Source organism: Medicago truncatula, chromosome 5 (assembly GCF_003473485.1).
Source record: "Medicago truncatula cultivar Jemalong A17 chromosome 5, MtrunA17r5.0-ANR, whole genome shotgun sequence".
NCBI lineage: Eukaryota > Viridiplantae > Streptophyta > Magnoliopsida > Fabales > Fabaceae > Medicago > Medicago truncatula.
In genome coordinates, this window is record NC_053046.1 from 30,925,591 (window position 1) to 30,945,274 (window position 19,684).

The 19,684-nt window shown below is 33.2% G+C and overlaps 5 protein-coding genes across 6 annotated transcripts; 4 read left to right on the forward strand and 1 right to left on the reverse strand.

The window, feature by feature from the left end:
• The first annotated feature begins 313 nt into the window (after positions 1 to 313).
• Positions 314 to 4,651, forward strand: LOC11409919 (beta-glucosidase BoGH3B). The gene is made up of 9 exons (XM_003615539.4): positions 314 to 920; positions 1,023 to 1,230; positions 1,373 to 1,463; positions 1,574 to 1,719; positions 1,838 to 2,081; positions 2,390 to 2,494; positions 2,577 to 2,759; positions 3,614 to 3,815; positions 4,031 to 4,651. Exons 1-9 carry the CDS (start codon positions 770 to 772, stop codon positions 4,513 to 4,515), a joined length of 1,815 nt encoding a protein of 604 aa, XP_003615587.1. The 5' UTR covers positions 314 to 769; the 3' UTR covers positions 4,516 to 4,651.
• Positions 4,652 to 7,862: 3,211 nt separating this feature from the next.
• LOC112422143 (uncharacterized) lies at positions 7,863 to 8,222 on the forward strand. Its single transcript, XM_024784926.1, has one exon. The coding sequence runs from the start codon at positions 7,863 to 7,865 to the stop codon at positions 8,220 to 8,222; it is 360 nt and encodes a 119-aa protein (XP_024640694.1).
• A 522-nt stretch (positions 8,223 to 8,744) lies between these two features.
• Positions 8,745 to 9,320, forward strand: LOC112422144 (uncharacterized). The gene has a single exon (XM_024784927.1). It carries the CDS (start codon positions 8,745 to 8,747, stop codon positions 9,318 to 9,320), a length of 576 nt encoding a protein of 191 aa, XP_024640695.1.
• Positions 9,321 to 13,519: 4,199 nt separating this feature from the next.
• Positions 13,520 to 14,847, forward strand: LOC11413475 (josephin-like protein). Its single transcript, XM_003615545.4, has 2 exons — positions 13,520 to 13,736; positions 14,033 to 14,847. Exons 1-2 carry the CDS (start codon positions 13,653 to 13,655, stop codon positions 14,504 to 14,506), a joined length of 558 nt encoding a protein of 185 aa, XP_003615593.1. The 5' UTR covers positions 13,520 to 13,652; the 3' UTR covers positions 14,507 to 14,847.
• Positions 14,848 to 18,364: 3,517 nt separating this feature from the next.
• On the reverse strand, positions 18,365 to 19,137 carry LOC11409410 (glycine-rich cell wall structural protein 2). Of its 2 annotated transcripts, none has more exons than XM_003615546.4 (2): positions 19,009 to 19,137; positions 18,365 to 18,886 (listed from the first exon to the last, which is right to left on the reverse strand). In XM_003615546.4, exons 1-2 carry the CDS (start codon positions 19,097 to 19,099, stop codon positions 18,519 to 18,521), a joined length of 459 nt encoding a protein of 152 aa, XP_003615594.2. In that variant the 5' UTR covers positions 19,100 to 19,137; the 3' UTR covers positions 18,365 to 18,518. The 2 variants fall into 2 exon arrangements, with proteins under 2 accessions (XP_003615594.2, XP_024640841.1); XM_024785073.2 differs by having other exon boundaries at positions 18,365 to 18,904; positions 19,009 to 19,127.
• Positions 19,138 to 19,684: the final 547 nt, after the last annotated feature.

Here is a 19,684-nt window from a genome sequence, read left to right on the forward strand (position 1 = left end):
AGAAGTTTGTCAACAATTATTTTTCCCTGGAATAATTTTTTAATCCTACCGTCTGTACGTACATGTATGATACAATTTGTTTCCCTTTGTGCATGACATCATCATTCATGAACTTTGATCAACTGAATGTAATTGTAAGCATTCACAGACATTTTATGAGAATGACTTTAATTACATATGTGCATTAGTTTGTCTTATTCCCTGTCCCATTTTTTGTATAGTATATTTTGAAACTTTTGATCTCTGACATATGATAGTGTAATGTCTGGTGTCCGTGTCTGTGTTTTGTAACTGACAATCCTTGATGATTCATTTTATTAACAGAACTTGTGTTAATACCTACTGTAGAACCTATTTTTTCCACAAAGATTCCCTACTATTTCATTTAGCAGGTAAAAGGCACCATATGATACAAATATATCCTAAGCACTCAAGTGCTTCACTCCAAGAATTCATCTTGATTTAAATTAAATACTAATATATCCTAAGCACCCAAGTGCTTCACGCCTGCATTCCCCTTTGTTAATATTAACTTTTCACCTTGAACCACATTTTGAGGTGGTGGACCAGAAAAAAGTCACTAACTTCAGTAATTAAATACTTACATGCAGCCGAAAGTTTTGTTTTTTAATGTATAATAAAAGTGCGTGCCCTGGAACTAAGTTCATAAATTAAGGTTGTACCATTTCACCATTTAGACATCAGATCTGTTGAAACAGCTACTGAAAACAAGCATCACAGTGAATATAGCAAGAACTAAGTCAGATACATGGATTCCGTGTATAGGAATCCCACTGAAACGGTTGAAGATCGCATCAAAAACCTTCTTTCTCTTATGACATTGAAAGAGAAGATTGGTCAGATGACCCAAATTGAACGTTCTGTTACTACTCCTTCTGCCATTAAAGATTTCACCATTGGTACACTATTACTATCAACATTTGTGCTTCCTTTTACTACTTTCATTTCTTGGTAATAGTAACTTGTCTCTCATTTTTTTCTGCTTGTATTTTTTAACCAAGGGAGTGTATACTGTGCTCCACCAAATAGTGCAACTGCTAAGAAGGAAGTGTCTTCTGATTGGGCTGATATGGTGGACGGGTTTCAGAAGCTGGCACTTGAGTCACGGTTAGGCATACCAATCATTTATTGTACTGATGCTATTCATGGTAACAATAACGTCTATGGTACTACTATATTTCCTCACAATGTTGGCCTTGGAGCAACTAGGTTCGTGCTGTTCCTCTTCTTATCTTTTTTATTTTAACCTTTAATTTGCATCTTTCCGAATTTAGCTATCGACAAAGGCATGTTTGTATTGGCTTATTTGAACTTATCTACTACATATCTCTTGTGGTGTGTATGCTTGTAGAGATGCAGATTTAGTTCAAAAAATTGCAGCTGCAACGTCACTTGAACTTAGAGCAAGTGGAACTCACTATACTTTAGCCCCTAGTGTATCTGTAAGGCAACTTTTGAATTTGTTATTGAACTCGCTATACTTTAAATTTATTTCTATAAAAAATAGATGAACTTCCAGATGTAAAACTCACTTGCATATGTGAATGAATAGGTCTGCAAAGATCCTAGATGGGGTAGATGCTATGAGAGTTACAGCGAAGACACCGAAATTGTCCAAAATATGACTTCTTATGTTTCAGGATTGCAAGGCCAACCTCCAGAACATTATCGAAAGGGCTACCCATTTTTGGCTGGGAGGTAAGTAGGCAGATGCCATTGGTTATGAAATTAAATATTTTAACAACAATTTATAGAAAATTAGTATCCATAGTCATCGTTATCAAAATCACTTTCATATATCTAATTAGTACTTCAGGAACAAAGCTATTGCTTGCGCGAGACATTTTGTTGGAGATGGAGGCACAGAAAAAGGTGTAAATGAGGGGAATACAATATTATCATATGAAGACTTAGAGAAGATCCACATGGCCCCTTATGTGGATTGCATAGCACAAGGTGTTTCAACCATTATGGTCTCATATTCCAGCTGGAATGGAGTCAAACTCCATGGTCATCATTTTCTGATTAATGATATTTTGAAAGAAAAGCTAGGCTTCAAGGTAGATTTTTTTCCTCTCTTTCTGGAAATTGATCTTTTATCAATGGCTAAAAGAATCAAATTGATTTCTTAGTTATGTTCATTTATTGTTTAAAAGTACACTTTCAAATATTTCCTGTACGACGAAAGTAAATGTTAAAATCTAATAGAATTAGATCAGGAAGAAGAAGAGAAAAAAAGTAAGAACACTGTTTTATTGAAACTGATGAGTGTAAAAGATACTGCAGAACATAGTTGAAGCTGTTTTGCATTTTCTTTGTTTTCTGAATTCGAATAAAATATTTTGTTAAGATCAATGTTCCATTGTAGGGTTTTGTGATTTCTGACTGGGAGGGAATTGATGAATTATGCCAACCTTATGGGTCCGATTATCGTTATTGCATCTCCACTTCAATTAATGCTGGAATTGACATGGTACAGATCTTCAGTCCCTGTAATATTTTAACATAGATTGCTTGATTTCATTTTAAATTTGTATATTTGTGTACATATGCAGGTGATGGTTCCTTTAAGATATGAACAATTCATGGAAGAGTTAACGTCTCTAGTTCAATCGGGGGAAGTACCAATGACCAGAATTGATGATGCTGTCGAGCGGATTTTAAGAGTGAAGTTTATTGCTGAACTTTTTGAATTTCCTTTAACTGACAGATCTTTGCTGGATACTGTTGGTTGCAAGGTAAGTGAAGTTTAGCTGGTTGAGACTAATATACTTAAATATCTTTAGAAGATTCTAAATTTAGATTGAAATTTAAATATATTTAAGATAAGATATTATTATGACTTATGATAATTTGTTGACATTTTATAGTCTTTATCATCTAGTTAGTACTCATTGTAAATAGTAGTTTTGTTTTTCCATCAAATTGTATTATTATTGGAATTTGAAAATACCTTTAAAAAATTACCACCGAAGAGATTTTCGGGTTGAGTCACTACAAATTCGTTACACGTTTCGCGACATTGTCTAAAGTTGCGTAAGGTAGACTGATCCATGAGAGTAGTTCATCTAGTACTCATAAACTTTTATTTGGTGTATCTAATTTATGGAAAGAGTAGTTCACAACTGATCCATGAGAAACTTGGGGAACAAGGATAACGCGGATCATATCAAGTAACGAAAACAACTTAGTAAAAATTGGGGAGCAAGTTGGAGTGGTTTCAGATAATGTTATAAAAATTAATTAATTAATTTAACAAATTTGGTTAATAAAAAATTTATATTATTTAACTCAAGGTCAGTCGGCACGTAAGATATACATTTCGTTCACAAAAGTCTATTGGGGTTACTATTTTTGTTATATAATTTTAGTGAGCAATCTTCCATTCATCACAAAATCAGTACTCCAACGGACCCAGCCTTATGAGTCCCTCTCCTTCTATATAAACACTATCAATGCAAGTAAATCCAATGTGGGGTATTTTTACAATTCACACGACACTAACACTGGTTCTATCCAATATGTGGGACTTGGTGTTTTGTTTTCCAACTTTCAATTGCCACACTTGTGTTCTAACAAATTGTTTTGACAGATACATAGAGATCTAGCACGCGAAGCAGTTCGAAAGTCGTTGGTTTTGTTGAAAAATGGAAAGGAGCCTAGTAAACCTTTCATACCATTGAATAAGAACGCCAAGAGAATCCTTGTTGCTGGAACTCATGCTAATGATATCGGCTATCAATGTGGAGGATGGACATTTACGAAGTATGGATCTAGTGGCCAGATTACAATTGGTTAGCCTTTTTTTTTGTATCTTTTATTTTTTGAGAAGCTTTGTTTTATTTATAATTTTATATGTTCATCAATTATTCAATAATCTTGGGAGATCAGTTCATATCAACTCTTGTGCGAGCACGCAAAACCTATCCGTACAACCAATCAAAAACTGAAGAATCTTCAGTTTTTAATGTTTCTTCATTGTGTTATTAATGTGCTCTTACAACTTCAGGCACAACTATCTTGGATGCTGTTAAGGAAGCTGTGGGACATGACACCGAAGTTATATATGAGAAGTGTCCATCAACAGAATTCATAGAATGTAATGAATTTTCTTTTGCCATTGTCGCTATTGGTGAAGCACCCTATGCTGAGTGTGGAGGTGACAATAAAGAACTTGTGATCCCATTTAATGGAGCTGGAATTGTAGACATAATTGCTGATAAAATCCCAACACTTGTGATTCTAATATCTGGAAGACCTTTGGTCTTGGAACAAGGTTTGTTGGAAAAGACAGAAGCTCTTGTTGCAGCATGGTTGCCCGGTAGTGAAGGAAAGGGAATTACAGATGTAATCTTTGGGGATCATGACTTTAAGGGTAAACTACCAATGACTTGGTTTAGAAGAATTGAACAGCTTGATGAACCTAGTGAGGGAGTGAATTCATGTGATGACCCCTTATTCCCTCTTGGTTATGGGCTAGCTTGTAATAAGTAGAACTCACATGAATTTAGTTACCAAATATTTGCTTAAGGATTCAATGTAAGGAGATTGCGAACAATCGATGCATGTATGGTACAATTGGTTGATCTTTTAAAAAATTTATATCATAATCACATTTGCTTTCATGAAATTTGGTCAATAGATAAAGTTGGCAATGATGTCGTGCGATTCAATCTTCTCTCCGGAAAAATGGAAGTCTATCTCAATCTTCTCTCATGAAAACCGGATTTGCGGAAATATGTAATGCGGCTTGATTATCACATGTTAATATCATTGGTCTTGCTTCTTTAAATTGAATCACCACTTTGAGGACTGTTTCAACTAAATGAGCTCACATGTTACTAATGCAATGACCCTATATTATGCCTCAACCGCTGAATCTTTCAGCTACATTATGCTTCCTATATTATTGCAATTTGGTGCATAAAGTTTCCAAGACCTTATATATTCTAGTACCCCTGAATGATGTTACATAATTTAATTATAATGTACTAATTAAAACTTTCAAGCAAATAAGATATAATCAAGGCCGTTCTTGAAGATGTTGAGCACAAACATATCACAGACGGCTCTATAAAGGTATGGCTACAACAGTTCAAGGTATGGCGCTATGAAATTTTTTCAATTCAGAGGATTGAGATCCTTGCTTGATGGAAGGTATTGGCACGTCACTTCACTTGAGTTTCTGAAAATTTGCGGTTGCTCAATATTAAAGGAACAATGTGAGGGAACAGGAGAGGATTGGTACAGGATAGCACACATTTTAGAATTAGATATTTATGGGAATGAATAAGTAGACATGTTTGAAGAGCAATGATTTAATTTAACTTGTTTCTACTTATTTACATGACATAATACTATATGAGTGTTTCATCTGATCAAAATATGTCAAATTTATGGGTTGAATTTTCGTTATTGCATCATCTCCACTTCCATTAATGCTGGAAGGAATTGACATGGTATATATCTTAAATTCCCATAATATTTCATAGATAGATTTCTTGATTTCATTTTGGTTTTATACATTCACGAAAATATGCAGGTGATGGTCCCTTTTAGGTATAGAACTTTTATGGAAGAGTTGTTATTTCAGTTCAATCAGGGGAAGTTGACTTCTAAACTTTAAGAGTGAGGTTTGTTTCTGAATTATAAATTACCTTTTACTGACAGATCTTTGCTGGTTATAGCTGCTTGCAAGATAAGAATACTTAAGCTATTATCGAAATGTTGACATTCTTTTACTTGTTCATTATCTGGTTTTACAAGTGTACTCGCTATAATTGATAGATTTTGTTTTTCGATCAAATTATTTGCATAGTTCATAGATATCTATAGTGTGATGCATTTCAAATGTCCTTGGTTCTGTTTTAAAATGGAAAGGGTTCTGGTAAACCTTTTCTTCCATTGTATAATACGCCACGAGAATCCTTGTTATTGAGTATCAATTGGAGGACGGACATGTACTTGGTATGTATCTAGTGATCAGAACAGCATCACACGCGAGCACGCAAAGGATGTAGGCAAAACAAATCAAAAACTAAAGATAACAATCAAAGCAATATCAGGACGGGCTTTGTTAATTATTTTTAATTGTTGTATCTTGAATTTCTGATTACTTCAGATTTTCCATTGTTTAGGTTTACACATTAGCTTTTTCACCTTATTGGCGGGATACATTGTTTCTGGACATTTTATATGATGACTTCAGGCACTACTATTTTCGATGCTGTTAAGGAAGCCATGGAACATGAGACCCAAAAAAAATAATTATCCCCAACCGGATGCATAATAGGTACCAAGTTTTCAAAATGTGGGACCCCCGTGATCTTATATATTGAAAGGATCATTTAATTTAATTTGTAACAAGCTTTTCTTTTCTAAATCATTTTTAAGTGTATGCATCTTCATTCTTCAATCAAATATGCGTAGCAGTAATAAATAATAATAATAATAATAACAATAACAACATAACATAAGACCAAGTGCAATGGCATGTTGAATTTGCCATTCAACATGTTAAACCCTTGTTGAACCGTTGTAGGGGGGTGTTGAAATGGGAAAAAACTGAGTTGGAGGAGAGAGGTGTTCAATCAATTCAACATGTTGAAAGCCTGGCCCACAGAGATGCGTGGCGCGCTCGGATTTGTCAAAACAGGCGCGTGCATTACACGCGCCGACAGGGCCCGTGGGCCAGTTCATCCGCGGAGAGAGAAGAGAGCAATGGATAATGTGAAGACACATGACATGTTTTGATTGGCTGCTTGGATTTTTATCTTCTTAATAATTTGGACCCAATTATTTCATTGCAAATATTTTTTATTTTTATTTTTTTACCAAAATTCGTAATTTTTTTTTCTCTATAAATAGAGACTTTGATCATTTGATTTGGACACAGAAAAAAAAAAAAAAATCAAGTTTTTCACCCTCTTAATCTTATTATTAGCTTTGTATTAGCCTTTCTTTTGAAGTTTTAGTGTTTATTTAGTGAAATGGATCCCACTAACAATCAATTCAACACCCAAAATTCTTCTGACTACCATTTTAGCTACCAAAATCCCAACAATTATCAACACCCAAATCAATTTCCCAACCAACATCCTCAAAATCCAAATCAATTCCCCAACCACCTCAAAACCCAAATCAATTCCCCAACCAACATCCTCAAAACCCAAATCAATTCCCCAACCAAAATCCTCAAAACATGTCTAATTTTAGTTTTGCCTCAAATTTCAATCACTCATCCTCTATTCCAAACAACTTTAATCCATATTTTAGATCTATGATGGGATATCCATCTCAAACACCCCCATTTAATGGTTATATGCCAATGGTGAATGAAAATTTTCAGAGTGTTGGTGAATATCCTGAATTTTCATCACAAATAAACCGTGGTGGAATGACACGAGATAATGAAGTTGCTCCAACTCCAGAGGATACAACTCCTAAGAGCAAGAGAAACCAGCAACCATCATGGAACACTGAACAAAATTTGGTGTTAATTAGTGGGTGGATAAAATATGGAACATGCAGTGTTGTCGGGAGAAACCAGACAAGTGAAGCATATTTGGGTAAAATTCCTGAGTATTGTAACGAGCATTGATCATTCGATTCTCCGTGCGATGTAGTTGCATGCCGAAACCGTTTTAATTATATGAACAAATTAATAAATAAATGGGTTGGTGCTTATGATAGCGCTAAGCGTATGCAAGGAAGCGGTTTGTCGGAAGATGATGTTTTGACAAAAGCCCAGGAATTATATGCATGTGGGAAGAATTAATGTTCAATTTACTTTAAAGGAAGAATGACGCGCTCTCCGAGATCAACCATGGTATGGTAGTCAAATGGGAGAAAATGTTGACTCAGGAAGTAGTGGATCTAAGAGATCTTACGAGGACTCTGTAGGATCTAGTGCTCATCCAATGGGTAGGGAGGCAGCTAAAAAAAAAGGTAAAAAGAAAAGCAAGGACGAGACATTGGAGAAGGTGGAAAAGGAGTGGGTTCAATTCAAAGAATTAAAGGAGCAAGATATTGAACAATTGAAAGAGTTAACCTTGGTGAAACAACAGAAAAACAAGTTGCTGCAAGAAAAGACTCAAGCTAAGAAAATGAAAATGTATCTAAAGTTAAGTTCTGAAGAGCATCTCGATGACCGAAAGAAAGAGCTGTTGGGGAAGTTGGAGCGTGAGCTGTTTGAAAATTAATTTTAATCAAATATTTGTTTGTATTTAGTCAAAATTATCAGTGTTGTCTAGTCCCGACTGTTTGCTTTAATATTTGTCAGTGTTGTCTAGTCCCTAGTGTTTGCTTTACCAATTATCCGTGACTTTTATTTCAAACACTATTTGAAAGTGTTCCTCCATTTGTTGGAATGTGTGCCTACTGTTTAATAAAATGATACTATCTGTGACTTTAATAATTATCCCGACTGTTTGCTTTAATAATTATCAGTGTTGTCTAGTCCCGACTGTTTGCTTTAATAATTATCAGTGTTGTCTATCCCCACTGTTTGCTTTAATAATTATCAGTGTTTGCTTTAATACAATACAATAACTTATTTCGAATCCGTTAGTGTCCACCACACAATGTACTTATATATAAGGACTCATATCTACTTCCAATATCACAAATCTCATTCCTATCTATTTCCAATATCACAAATCTCATCTATTTCCAAAATCACAAATCTCATTCCTATCTACTTCCAATATCACCAAAGACTATCAATGGATCCTTTTGATATCGAAGCCTACAAACAAAAATGTGATATTGAAGACACTTATATCGTCAACCGATTTATTCAGCGTCGAAAAAAATTAGAGGAAGGTAGTGGATCTCGTAGTAGAAAATATTTAAATAGAGATCATGCAGCGGCAAACCAAAGACTCATTGACGACTACTTTGCCAATGAGCCTACATATGACGATGCAATGTTTCGTCGTCGGTACCGGGTGCAAAAGCATGTTTTCCTTCGAATCGTTGGAGACCTTTCAATTACTGATAACTACTTCACCCAGCGAGTTGATGCCGCCAACAAAGAAGGTATATCACCGTTACCAAAATGTACCACAACAATGCGAATGTTAGCATATGGTGTGGCAGCAGATGCGGTCGATGAATACATCAAAATAGGAGGTACTACATCATTGGAGTGCTTACGTAGATTCTGTAAAGGAATCATACGATTGTATGAGGAAGTGTACCTGAGAGCACCAAACCAAGATGACCTTCAAAGAATACTACATGTTAGTGAAATGTGGGGGTTCCCAGGAATGATCGGGAGTATTGACTGCATGCACTAGGAGTGGAAAAATTGTCCTAAAGCATGGGAAGGTCAATTCACCAGGGGGATAAGGGAACCACCACAGTTATTCCTAAAGTATTGACTGTATAGTGATTGAAGATGATTTGTATCGTACTAAATAAATTACTTGTGTCTTGTATGCTTAGTTTGTTGTCTTCCGTTTTAAGTTATTTGTGTGTCGCGTGTTTAATTTGTTGTCTTGCATTTTAAGTTATTTGTGTGTCGCATTTTAAGTTAAGAAAATAAAAATAAATTATTTTACAAAATTTTGTTTTTCCAAAAAAAATTAAAAAATTAATAGTTAATTGTATTATTTTAATTTAATTATAATTGATAATTTTAGGTAATTATAAAAACAAAAATATAAAATTAAATAAGAATAAGAAATAAAAAGTGGTGGGGTAGGGTGTTGAATGAAAAAACCATTGGAGAGGTAAAAATTGAATGGGTGTTGAATTATGAGAAAGAAAATGATGTGGAGTGTTGGGAATTGAAAAAGTGGGTGTTGAAGGGTATTGAAATTTTTTTGCCATTGTACATGCTCTTAGAATAGCCCCTCTCTGAAATACTTTTCATGAATTTCACTACATTCATCACAGAGTAGGTATTCCCAAAGTTTAAAATCCTACTCTTTACTCCCTCTATCCCAAATTGTAAGACGTTTTGGGCATTTTCACATATATTAAGAAATGTAATTAATATTATGTGGAAATGAGATATTATGAGTTGTTTTACAAAATTGTCCTCAATAAATGATAAGGGAAAGATAAATGAAGGAATTGAAAAAAGAGAAAGTAATAAATAGTTAAGGATATAATATGAAAAGTAACATTAATTTTTCATTGGTATTGTAAAACGACATATAATTTGGGACAAATATTTTTTCTAAAGTGACATACAATTTGGGACGGAGGGAGTATAATTTATAAACGCTATCAATGTTGGAACAAAGTCTTTTTGAAAAGACAGAAGCTCTTGTTGCAGCATGGTTGCCTGGTAGTGAAGGAAAGGGAATCACAGATGTATTCTTTGGGGATCATGACTTCAAGGGTAAACTACCAATGACTTGGTTTAGAAGAATTGAACAGCTTGATGAACCTAGCGAGGGAGTGAATTCATGATGTGATGACCCCTTATTCCCTCTTGGTTATGGGCTAGCTTGTAATAAGTAGAACTCACATGATTTAAGTACTTTGGTTACCAAATATTTGCTTAAGGATTCAATGTAAGGAGATTGCGAACAATCGATGCATGTATGTGAACAATCCAGCCTATAACCATGGTCCATGTATGGTACATTTGCTTTCATGAAGTTTGGTCAATTGATAAAGTTGGTGATGATGTGGTCTGAAGTCGATCTTTTCTCCGAAAAATGGAAGTCTATCTCAATATGCTTTAATTATCATCTCGTTGAAAAACTAGATTTGAGGAAACATGTACTGCGGCTTGATTATCACATATTAAAATATCATTGATCTTGCTTCTTTAAATTGAATCTCTTTGACCAACTGCTTCAACTAAATGAGCTCACATGTTACTAATGATATTTTAATATGCGACTAATACCTCAAAATAGTCCTTGAATTTTGAAAAATCGGCCAATTTCGTCCCTGAATTTTTCGAAATATCAAATTAGTCTCTGAATTTACAAAATGTCAATCAAATTAGTCCCTCCGTTAATTTGGTCCGTTAACGGAGGTGACGTGTCACGTTAACCTCTGACAAAGCTTACCACGTCAGATGACACGCAAGCAGGGACCAAACTGATTGATTTACACAAAATTTTGAAGGACGAAATTGATGGATTTACACAAAATTCCAAGGACCAAATTGATGGATTTTCAGAAAATTGGCAACGGCTCTTTTCCTTCTTTGTGAGTAACAGCTCTTTCTCCACTTCCTCATTAAGGACTATTTCTTCCTCAAATATATAAATTTGGAACCCTAATGTTATAATTCCTTACATAGAGTTCAAAATCCCCAAAATTTCTTCCATAAATTGATGTAAAATTTCTTCCCCAAAAACATATCGGTAGATTCAGTGTTTGGAATCATTTCATAACATACTGTATTGGTTCGAAATTTCTTCCCCACTTGTAGATTCAGTGTTTAGAATTGATGGGCGGTGCGCGGATGGGCAAAAACAACTACAACAACCGGTATTCATCTTCAAGCTCTATGTACAATGATGATGTGAGAGAGTTTCAATGTTGGTGTCCTAGAATTTGTGTTGTAAGAAGAGCAAACACTGTCAATAACCCAGGAAGGCCTTTCTATGCTTGCCCTCTGCATAAGTTTTGTTTAACAAAGGTTATTTGATGTCAAAAAAAATCAATCACATTGGTCCTTGAATTACAATCATATCCATCATTTTGATCCTCAAATTAATGAAAATACCATCAAATTGGTCCTTGAATTATCATAACAGAGATCAATGTGATCCTCTGCAACGTTTCGCCATCTTCTCAATGTCCCACAAGCATAACTGATCAACATCCATTTTCTCCCAAACACAAAACTCACCATCGACGTATTGCAGCCTCCGGTACTCATCTCGCTCTAAACAACCACCGTGATGCAAAATTACCGTAATAGAGTCTTCCATCCTGCGAATTATGCTAACATCGTCAAAATCAAAAGCAAAACAACATAAAAAATGCAAATCAGACTTCAATACGAACCTCAACAAACCCTTTTTATAATTTGTTTAAATCAGGACGTGATTTCGTTCAAAAACGCAATCAAACACACAACAATCACAAACAAACAACAACGAAACATGATATGAAGTTAAAAGTTGAAAAATAATGCTTAAAATTAAAACCAAATATCACAAAAAAAAACGGACACAAAACAGGGACAAACGAATAAGAGTGAATGGAAAACAAAGTTTAATGGCTATACCTTGACAAACCACAAAATCTGACTTCAAAACCGAATCTTTTCCAAGGATGATCGCCGATGATGATGATGATTTTGGTGAAGTGAAGAGGGTGACAGTTTAGGCGGGAAGGTGAAAGGTTAGGGACTTGTTTGATGCTTCTGAGTGAAAATGTGAGGATGAAAGTGAATGGTAATAGAGGGGTATAATTGGAAACACAGGAAAAAAGAGACTGAAATGTTAAATATCGAATTTTGACAATTTCCATCAGTTTAGTCCTTGTACACGTGGCTGACACATCATCACTATTAACGGACATTTTGGACGGAGGGACTGATTTGATGGACGTCTGCAAAATTCAGGGACTAATTTGATATTTCGAAAAATTCAGGGACGAAATTGGCCGATTTTTCAAAATTCAATGACTATTTTGAGGTATTAGTCTTTAATATGCTGAGCTTATATTATGCCCCAATATTTAATCTTTTAACTACATTTTGCTTCTTACTCTCCCAATAATCAAGTTTGCTTCAACAAATACATAGAAGTGGATTGTGTATCAATGGATGGGTCTACCGAATCAGCACATTGGCCCCCTAAATATTATGATTGTGCGATTTCTACCCCATCATTTTTTGAGCGATTTTAACCCGTTATATTACCCGTTTGTGATTTGATAATCCTTTCCATTTTACTTCAAATTATTATATAATTTAATTTATTGATATGGAACTCAAATCTCGTAGTCAGAGTTACTTTTCTTAAAAATTAAAAAGAAATTGTTAGGCCGGATGCCATGACCGGGGTTCGAACCCCGTACCTCCACTTATGTGTGTGAGTTTATAATGGCTTTGCTATTTCGTCTATCTACAAAAAAAAAAAAAATGCTCAAAGTACAATTACGAGCGAATAAAATCCCTAATCTAACATTTTGTTTGGGGTTTTAAATCACTAATTTTTTAAAAAGAAAACCACACTAATTATGAAAATTGAGTGTCACGTCAAGAAATAATGTAACCTTAGCTTAAATTTGATGAAATTACCAAATCACAAGGGAAAATTATAAGGGTTAACATCTCTAAAAAATAAACACAACATAATCACGTTACTAGAAAGATTTTAGTGTAATTAAACCTCGGATAAAAACATTTTTTATTTTTATTTTTTTTGTTACAAAGCTAAAATAATATTTTTTATTTCGATAGAAAGATAAAAATATTTTTCATTCTAAAATATTTTCCCTAAAGAAAAAAGAGAAAAATATATTTTTTACTAAAAGAAAATTTGACTGTAAATTTCAGAATTGATCTAAAGCCAAACACAAAAACTGGAAATTTATCTACATAGTTCTCCCCAAAATACAAAACCCTTTGAAAACTTTGATATTCACCAAATTTCCTTGTAGTAGTGAATGTACATCAAATTTCAAGCAACACAATCCAACCAACAATGTCAACTGAGAAATCCCATGTTTATCACGAAAGACAAAGATTACAGTTCTGTCTCATACACACTCTCAACTCTCTCTTTCAGGTTCTTCTTCATACCCTTCTCAATTTATCTCTTAATGTTCACAATTCAACCATTGATTCTTCAATTCAACGCTTACCCATCACTTAAATTCCATTTATATCATGTTTTTGATATTAAAGTTTTAATCTTTTTTAGTAATTTGATTGAATTATGCATCTTTCTGATGTTGGGTCTGTTTGGTTTCTCTTCAATCAGCAAAACGATGCTTTTGATACTAAATTTCTAATCTTTTATAGTAATTTCATTGAATTATGCCACTTTCTGATATTGGGTCTGTTTGAATTCTATTGATTCAGCAAAAAGATGCTTTTACTCGAGCAAATTTGAATGCAATTTCTGAAAAACTAGCACTTGATGAATCCTTCAACAATGAATCATCATGGACGCCATTATCTATCTTTTTCAAGCCTCATCATAACGCATTGACCGGAAACTATGACATAAATGTTCTAACAGCTGCTTTGGAAGAGAAAGGAAAGAGTGTAGTTTGGCACGATCGACGAAAGGGAGGATCTTCAGTTGATCTTGATGCATCAGAAGATGTTTTGATGGGGGTTGTGATCAATATTGCAGTGAAAAGGTTTGCTGGGATTTGGAAAAGTAGACATTGGATTGCTTTGAGGAAGATTGATGGTGTTTGGTATAACTTGGATAGTGACCTTTCTGCCCCGAAAAGTTTTCGTGATACTGATGAAGTAAGAGAGTTCTTGGATTCTAGCATAGTTCGTGGTGGTGAGGTTTTGCTTGTGATGAATCAGAAACAGTCTTGAAGTTTTTCGGTAAATGTTTGTAAACTTAACTCTATTTTCTCAACATTTGGGTCAAATTTGATGGTTGTCACATGTATAGTACAAGATAGATAGCATTTCAATGGAGAATGTTATTGAATGCTAATGAATTCTCAATGTATGTGATGTTGTTTTGCAAATTTGGAAATGGACTTGTAAGATTTTCTTTCTTCAACTGCTGTAATTGCAAATTTGCTACCTGTACAATTATTAACAAGGGAAAGAGTTGCATTAGATTTAGAAAGATACTATCATGGGATCTGAAATTGTACAGGTAAAATTCATTGTACTGTCTGTGAATGAAAGATGTCTTACATTTTAAATTAGGGGGCAGATCTCCCTGTTGAGTTGTAAGAATGCCTTCATTTGAAAGTCATTTAAACTGCAGAGATTAGAGTAGATGAGTGAAGATCCTGATAAAGGGTTTATGATATCATAGGTTTTAGGGTGTGGAACCAACTGTGTGCTATTTTCAGTGTAGGGACATGCTTCATATATAGAACAAGAAGATCCTACGATGAATTGGCTACATTTACAGTTACAAATCATAGAATACTTTCCAGGTTTTGCCATATTGAGAGTCTTAAACTAGATGAAATATGCTCTGAAAATGTGTTTTAAATAGGAGACATCCCTCACCTTACGGATCCACTTTGTGAAGTTGAGTTAGGTTCAACCCAAATTTTATGTACTATTGTTTCTCCTCCCTCGCCCAAAAACTCCACGAATAACAGCCATCTTTATAGCAAATAGCCCTTGAGACAAGTAGAGAACAGAAAATTCACCATCTATGAATATTAAAAGAATGCTAACAAGTAACAACAAATTCTTTTTAACACACTCTTCAATCCGCTCTTTATGAGTGATTCATTTAAAAAATACCTTGCAGATTAATCACCTTTTGTAAAGTATGCTGATTTACTGAAAAAAACAGACTGGTGATGAAGTGTGTTCCAAAGGAAATGTTGGTACCATTACTACTAAAAATGATAATGTTTAATTTCCTAATCTTCCAAATAAAGTAATGCTTTCATATTATAAACAGCTGTTGATATATAAATATAGTGTTCTAATTATCTATCACCTTGCTTTTCTATTGTTTGCTCGAGTTATTAAATAAGGGTCATGCTAACTTGTGCCTTTAGGGCAACATCTAAGTGGAGAAAATCACAGCCCTGGCTTTTTATTTTGGCATGTGGTCCTCAAATTTGGTAATAATGTTCTGACACAGAATAATCCTTATAAGCTGCATACAAAAAAAATACTGTTGCAGCAGGTTCTTCATAAGGAATTCCAATGTGTTACTATAATTTCAATAGCATTTCCTTATTAGTATCAAATTTTATGGTTGTAAACTAAACTTTCTATTTTCCCATTATTTGGGTCAAATTTTATGCTTTGCTCATGTATAGTACAAGATTGATAGCATTTCAATGGACAGTGCTAATTGCTAATGAATTTATCCGTGGGGCTCTGATTATTGTATGTGATATTGTTTTGTGTAGAATAGTTAAATAGTTGCTTCTTGAAGAAGTTTACTGTATATAGTATGTGTTACGTAATGAACTTATGAATTGCATGCTTCAATGTGTGCTTGAATTTGTCATGCACCTTTGAACCTATAATTTGTTTCTTAGTGGAGTTAGAAGTGAGTGTATATAATGGTTAAGGTCAAGGTTCTAAATTTCGGTTGCAACCTTTGCGGAGGTTATGGTTACGTCGCACTTGAAAGTTGAAATTACAGGCAAATATGGCGGATGTGGTCGACATGCGGTTCTGAAGGCTTCCAAAGCCTTTACACTGCAGTTGCCATTACAGTTGCGGACTACAATTTAAAATCATGGATCCAACGCTGTATTTATAAAGAATAAGTTAGAGAAAAATCAAGAAAACTTTTAAAATAACACAACATAGCATGTCACGATTTCTTAAAAAGGAATAAGGAAGAGATTTTTGATCTACTAACAATGAAGATTATGAAAAGGATGAATACGAAGAGAGGTAGGATAAATAACACAATGAATCTTGGTGGTCCTCTCTTGTCTCCCTCTAGTTCTCTCTATGTTGTAAAAAGTGAAGTGACATGAAATTGAGTTCTTCTTGCTTCGGTTCTTCTACTATTAGTTGATGTTTAATTGTTATTCTGTCGTATTTTATTTTTATAATATATAGGAAATAAAAAACAAAAATTGTGTTAATGTGTAAGAAATAATTGTTACAATATAAGTATGAATAATTTTAACCCATAATTGAATAAAATTATAATAGTAGAAGAACAATTTTTTATACATACAATTGGTATCAATCACTTTTATAGAATAAAAATATGTTAATGTCAATCTATAATTACGTATTTTCATACAAGAAATAGAATAAAATATCAATCACACATATAAGAATTTCTCCCCTCATTTAAATCAAACCATAAAATAGTCAAAATTACGAGATTAAAATATTTATATATATCGAAGAAGAGAATTATCGGGTCATACAAATAGCAAATTTTATTTTTTGTCTCATTTTGGTAAATTTTATATATTACATAAATATCCTTTCAAAAAAATATATATATATTACATACATATTGTTATGGTTTTCGAATTGGTGTAAAAAATATTATTTCTAGATGCTTTATATATTGTTATGGTTTTCAAGTTGGTGTAAAAAATATTATTTCTAGATATTCTATTCTATATATTGTTATTGTTTTCGAGTTGGTATAAAATATAGGCTTAAATATGATTTTCGTCTCTGTAATTTGAACCCTTTTTTATTTTCGTCCTTGTAAGAAAAACATCCCTGTAAAATTTTTTTTGTTTGAAAAAGGTCCCTGGCCCCACTAAAACGTTGAAGTGGCATGGTTTTTGCCACGTGGCGCTGACGTGGCATGCCACATAATATTAAATTTAAAAAATAATTTTTAAATTCTAAAAATTGTTTTTAAAATATTAAAGTTATTTTCTGAAATTATTTTTATCATATAATTTTCAATTTTTTTTTTTAAATTATAAAATCTGAAAATTCTGAAAAAAAAAAATGAAACGATTTTTTAAATTTTTTTTTAAAATATGATGAAAAAAAAAATTAATGGTCGAAAATTTAATTTGAAAAGTTTTTTTTTAATGATTTTTGAATTTATTTTCATATTTTTTAATTTAAAAAAATAATTTTTAAAACTTTAAAAATAATTTTAATTTTTTAATTACCTGGACTACCACGTGGCAGAAGTTGCACAGTCAGCAACTGCCACATGGCAAAACCCATGCCATATCATCAAAAATGTGGGGCCAGGGACATTTTTCAAACAAAAAAGTTTTTACAGGGATGTTTTTCAAACATTTTTTTTTACAGGGACGAAAATCAAAACGGACCCAAATTACAAGGATGAAAATCATATTTAAACCTAAAATATATTATTTTTAGATGCTTTACCTAAAACATTAATCTAGAATCGTGATGATTCTGCATAAAGATTGAAAAATACTCCCTCCGTCCCTAAATAAATGACCTAGTTGACTCTGACACACATATCAATGCATATGTTTTATCTTTGATATCTTCAATTCTCTACTAAAAAAAATTATAAAAATTTAATATTTTAAAAATACTCATCGAGACGAATCCAACAACATCTTACATGATATTATTTATCTTTGTGAATTAGTATAAAAGTATAGTCAAAGTATGTCAAGTCAATTATGTATATTGTCAACTGGGTCATTTATTTAGGGACGGAGGGAGTATGTTTTATGAAAATAACCAAGTTTTTAGACGTGTGTTTTTGTCCTAGGTCATCCAAAAATAGAAAATCGTTGCACGGAACGAAGTTGACAAAGACAATGATGAACAAAACAAATTTTAGAATGTTGATTATCTCGAGAAGAGTATTATATGAATTATGTCACATTTACATAACACCACCATTTTTATTATCAATGACCGGTCTCCCTAACCGTCACCTCCTTCTCCACCAACGTAAAAGTCTATAACATTTTCACGACCGCCCCTTATCAATATCAGTCCCCTTTCCATCATCAGGGGGTTCTATGTCGGTTGCACCACCACCTTTTCCGTAGCTGGAAATAGGTTTGACATATCCAGCACCACCCCATGTTCTACCGCCGCCAACCTTTCCACCACCGCCGCCTTTTCCACCACCATTCCACCATTCACTACTACCCCAAGCTGTGCCTTTCCACCAAAAATAACTATTGTATCCCATTCCTTTTATGCCTCCTAATCCACATCCAAACCAACCATTCCCCATCCCCCTGTCGTTGGCTTTCCAAGTTGCACCTCTGTTTGACCAATATGTATAGCAATCTACCCCAATGTCCGTCTTTGATTTTTTTGTTTTCTCAACTGCAAATAAACAATTTCCTTCAAAAAAAAAAAAAAAAAAAACTGCAAATAAACAATTTTTAGCTAGATATAAACAAAAGAAGAAAAATTTGTGCATAAATAGCTACTATTTAAATGTATACTTTTTTTCACAACTTCATAAGACTCGGTTTTTACAACAAAGATAAGAAGAAGTGCATAAAAGCACAAGAAGTTAAATTGATTGGTTTTCATACTTCCAATAAGTAAGAGTTTCTTGTGAAATATGTATACAATCAGTCTGTATTTATAATTATCATTCGACATGATAAATGTAAGAAGAATAAAAAAACATTACCACATGAAATAATAAAATAAAGAAATTTTTTTCTATCATATGCAAATTTACACGTGTTAATAAATTTAAAATAATAAATTTGTTTTGAATCTCATGCCATTTACATTAAATATACAAATTTTTAATAATTGATTGTTATTTTTCAATAAAAAAATTGTTAATTTTAGTTTATTTAGCATGTGCAATATTGCACATGCTAGACAAACCAAATACAAAATAATATATTTGTACAACATAAAATATAAAATTTGACTAGCTGATTGCGAGGGTAATGATTCGTCAATGCCTGTTGAGTCATTTAAGGGTTAACATTTGGGCATATTTTTTTAAGCCAATGTAATTTTTTTTTTTAAAGCTATGACAACTAACAAGTGACTAAGATGTTTGTTAATATCAAAGTCATAATTCTCAATATATTATACAAGGAAAAAAAGATATTATGTATTGCTCAACAAAAAATTATAAAAAATTATGTTTTGGCT

Coding starts and splice junctions, on each gene's coding strand:
- LOC11413475 (XM_003615545.4), top strand. CDS start 13,653: ATGTCAACTGAGAAATCCCATGTTTATCACGAAAGACAAAGATTACAG. Junction 13,737..14,032: donor CTCTCAACTCTCTCTTTCAG/GTTCTTCTTCAT, acceptor CTATTGATTCAG/CAAAAAGATGCTTTTACTCG.
- LOC11409410 (XM_024785073.2), bottom strand. CDS start 19,099: ATGAAAACCAATCAATTTAACTTCTTGTGCTTTTATGCACTTCTTCTT. Junction 18,905..19,008: donor TTATGAAGTTGTGAAAAAAA/GTATACATTTAA, acceptor TTTTTTTTGAAG/GAAATTGTTTATTTGCAGTT.
- LOC112422143 (XM_024784926.1), top strand. CDS start 7,863: ATGGGAGAAAATGTTGACTCAGGAAGTAGTGGATCTAAGAGATCTTAC.
- LOC11409919 (XM_003615539.4), top strand. CDS start 770: ATGGATTCCGTGTATAGGAATCCCACTGAAACGGTTGAAGATCGCATC. Junction 921..1,022: donor CATTAAAGATTTCACCATTG/GTACACTATTAC, acceptor TTTTTAACCAAG/GGAGTGTATACTGTGCTCCA. Junction 2,495..2,576: donor TTAATGCTGGAATTGACATG/GTACAGATCTTC, acceptor GTACATATGCAG/GTGATGGTTCCTTTAAGATA.
- LOC112422144 (XM_024784927.1), top strand. CDS start 8,745: ATGGATCCTTTTGATATCGAAGCCTACAAACAAAAATGTGATATTGAA.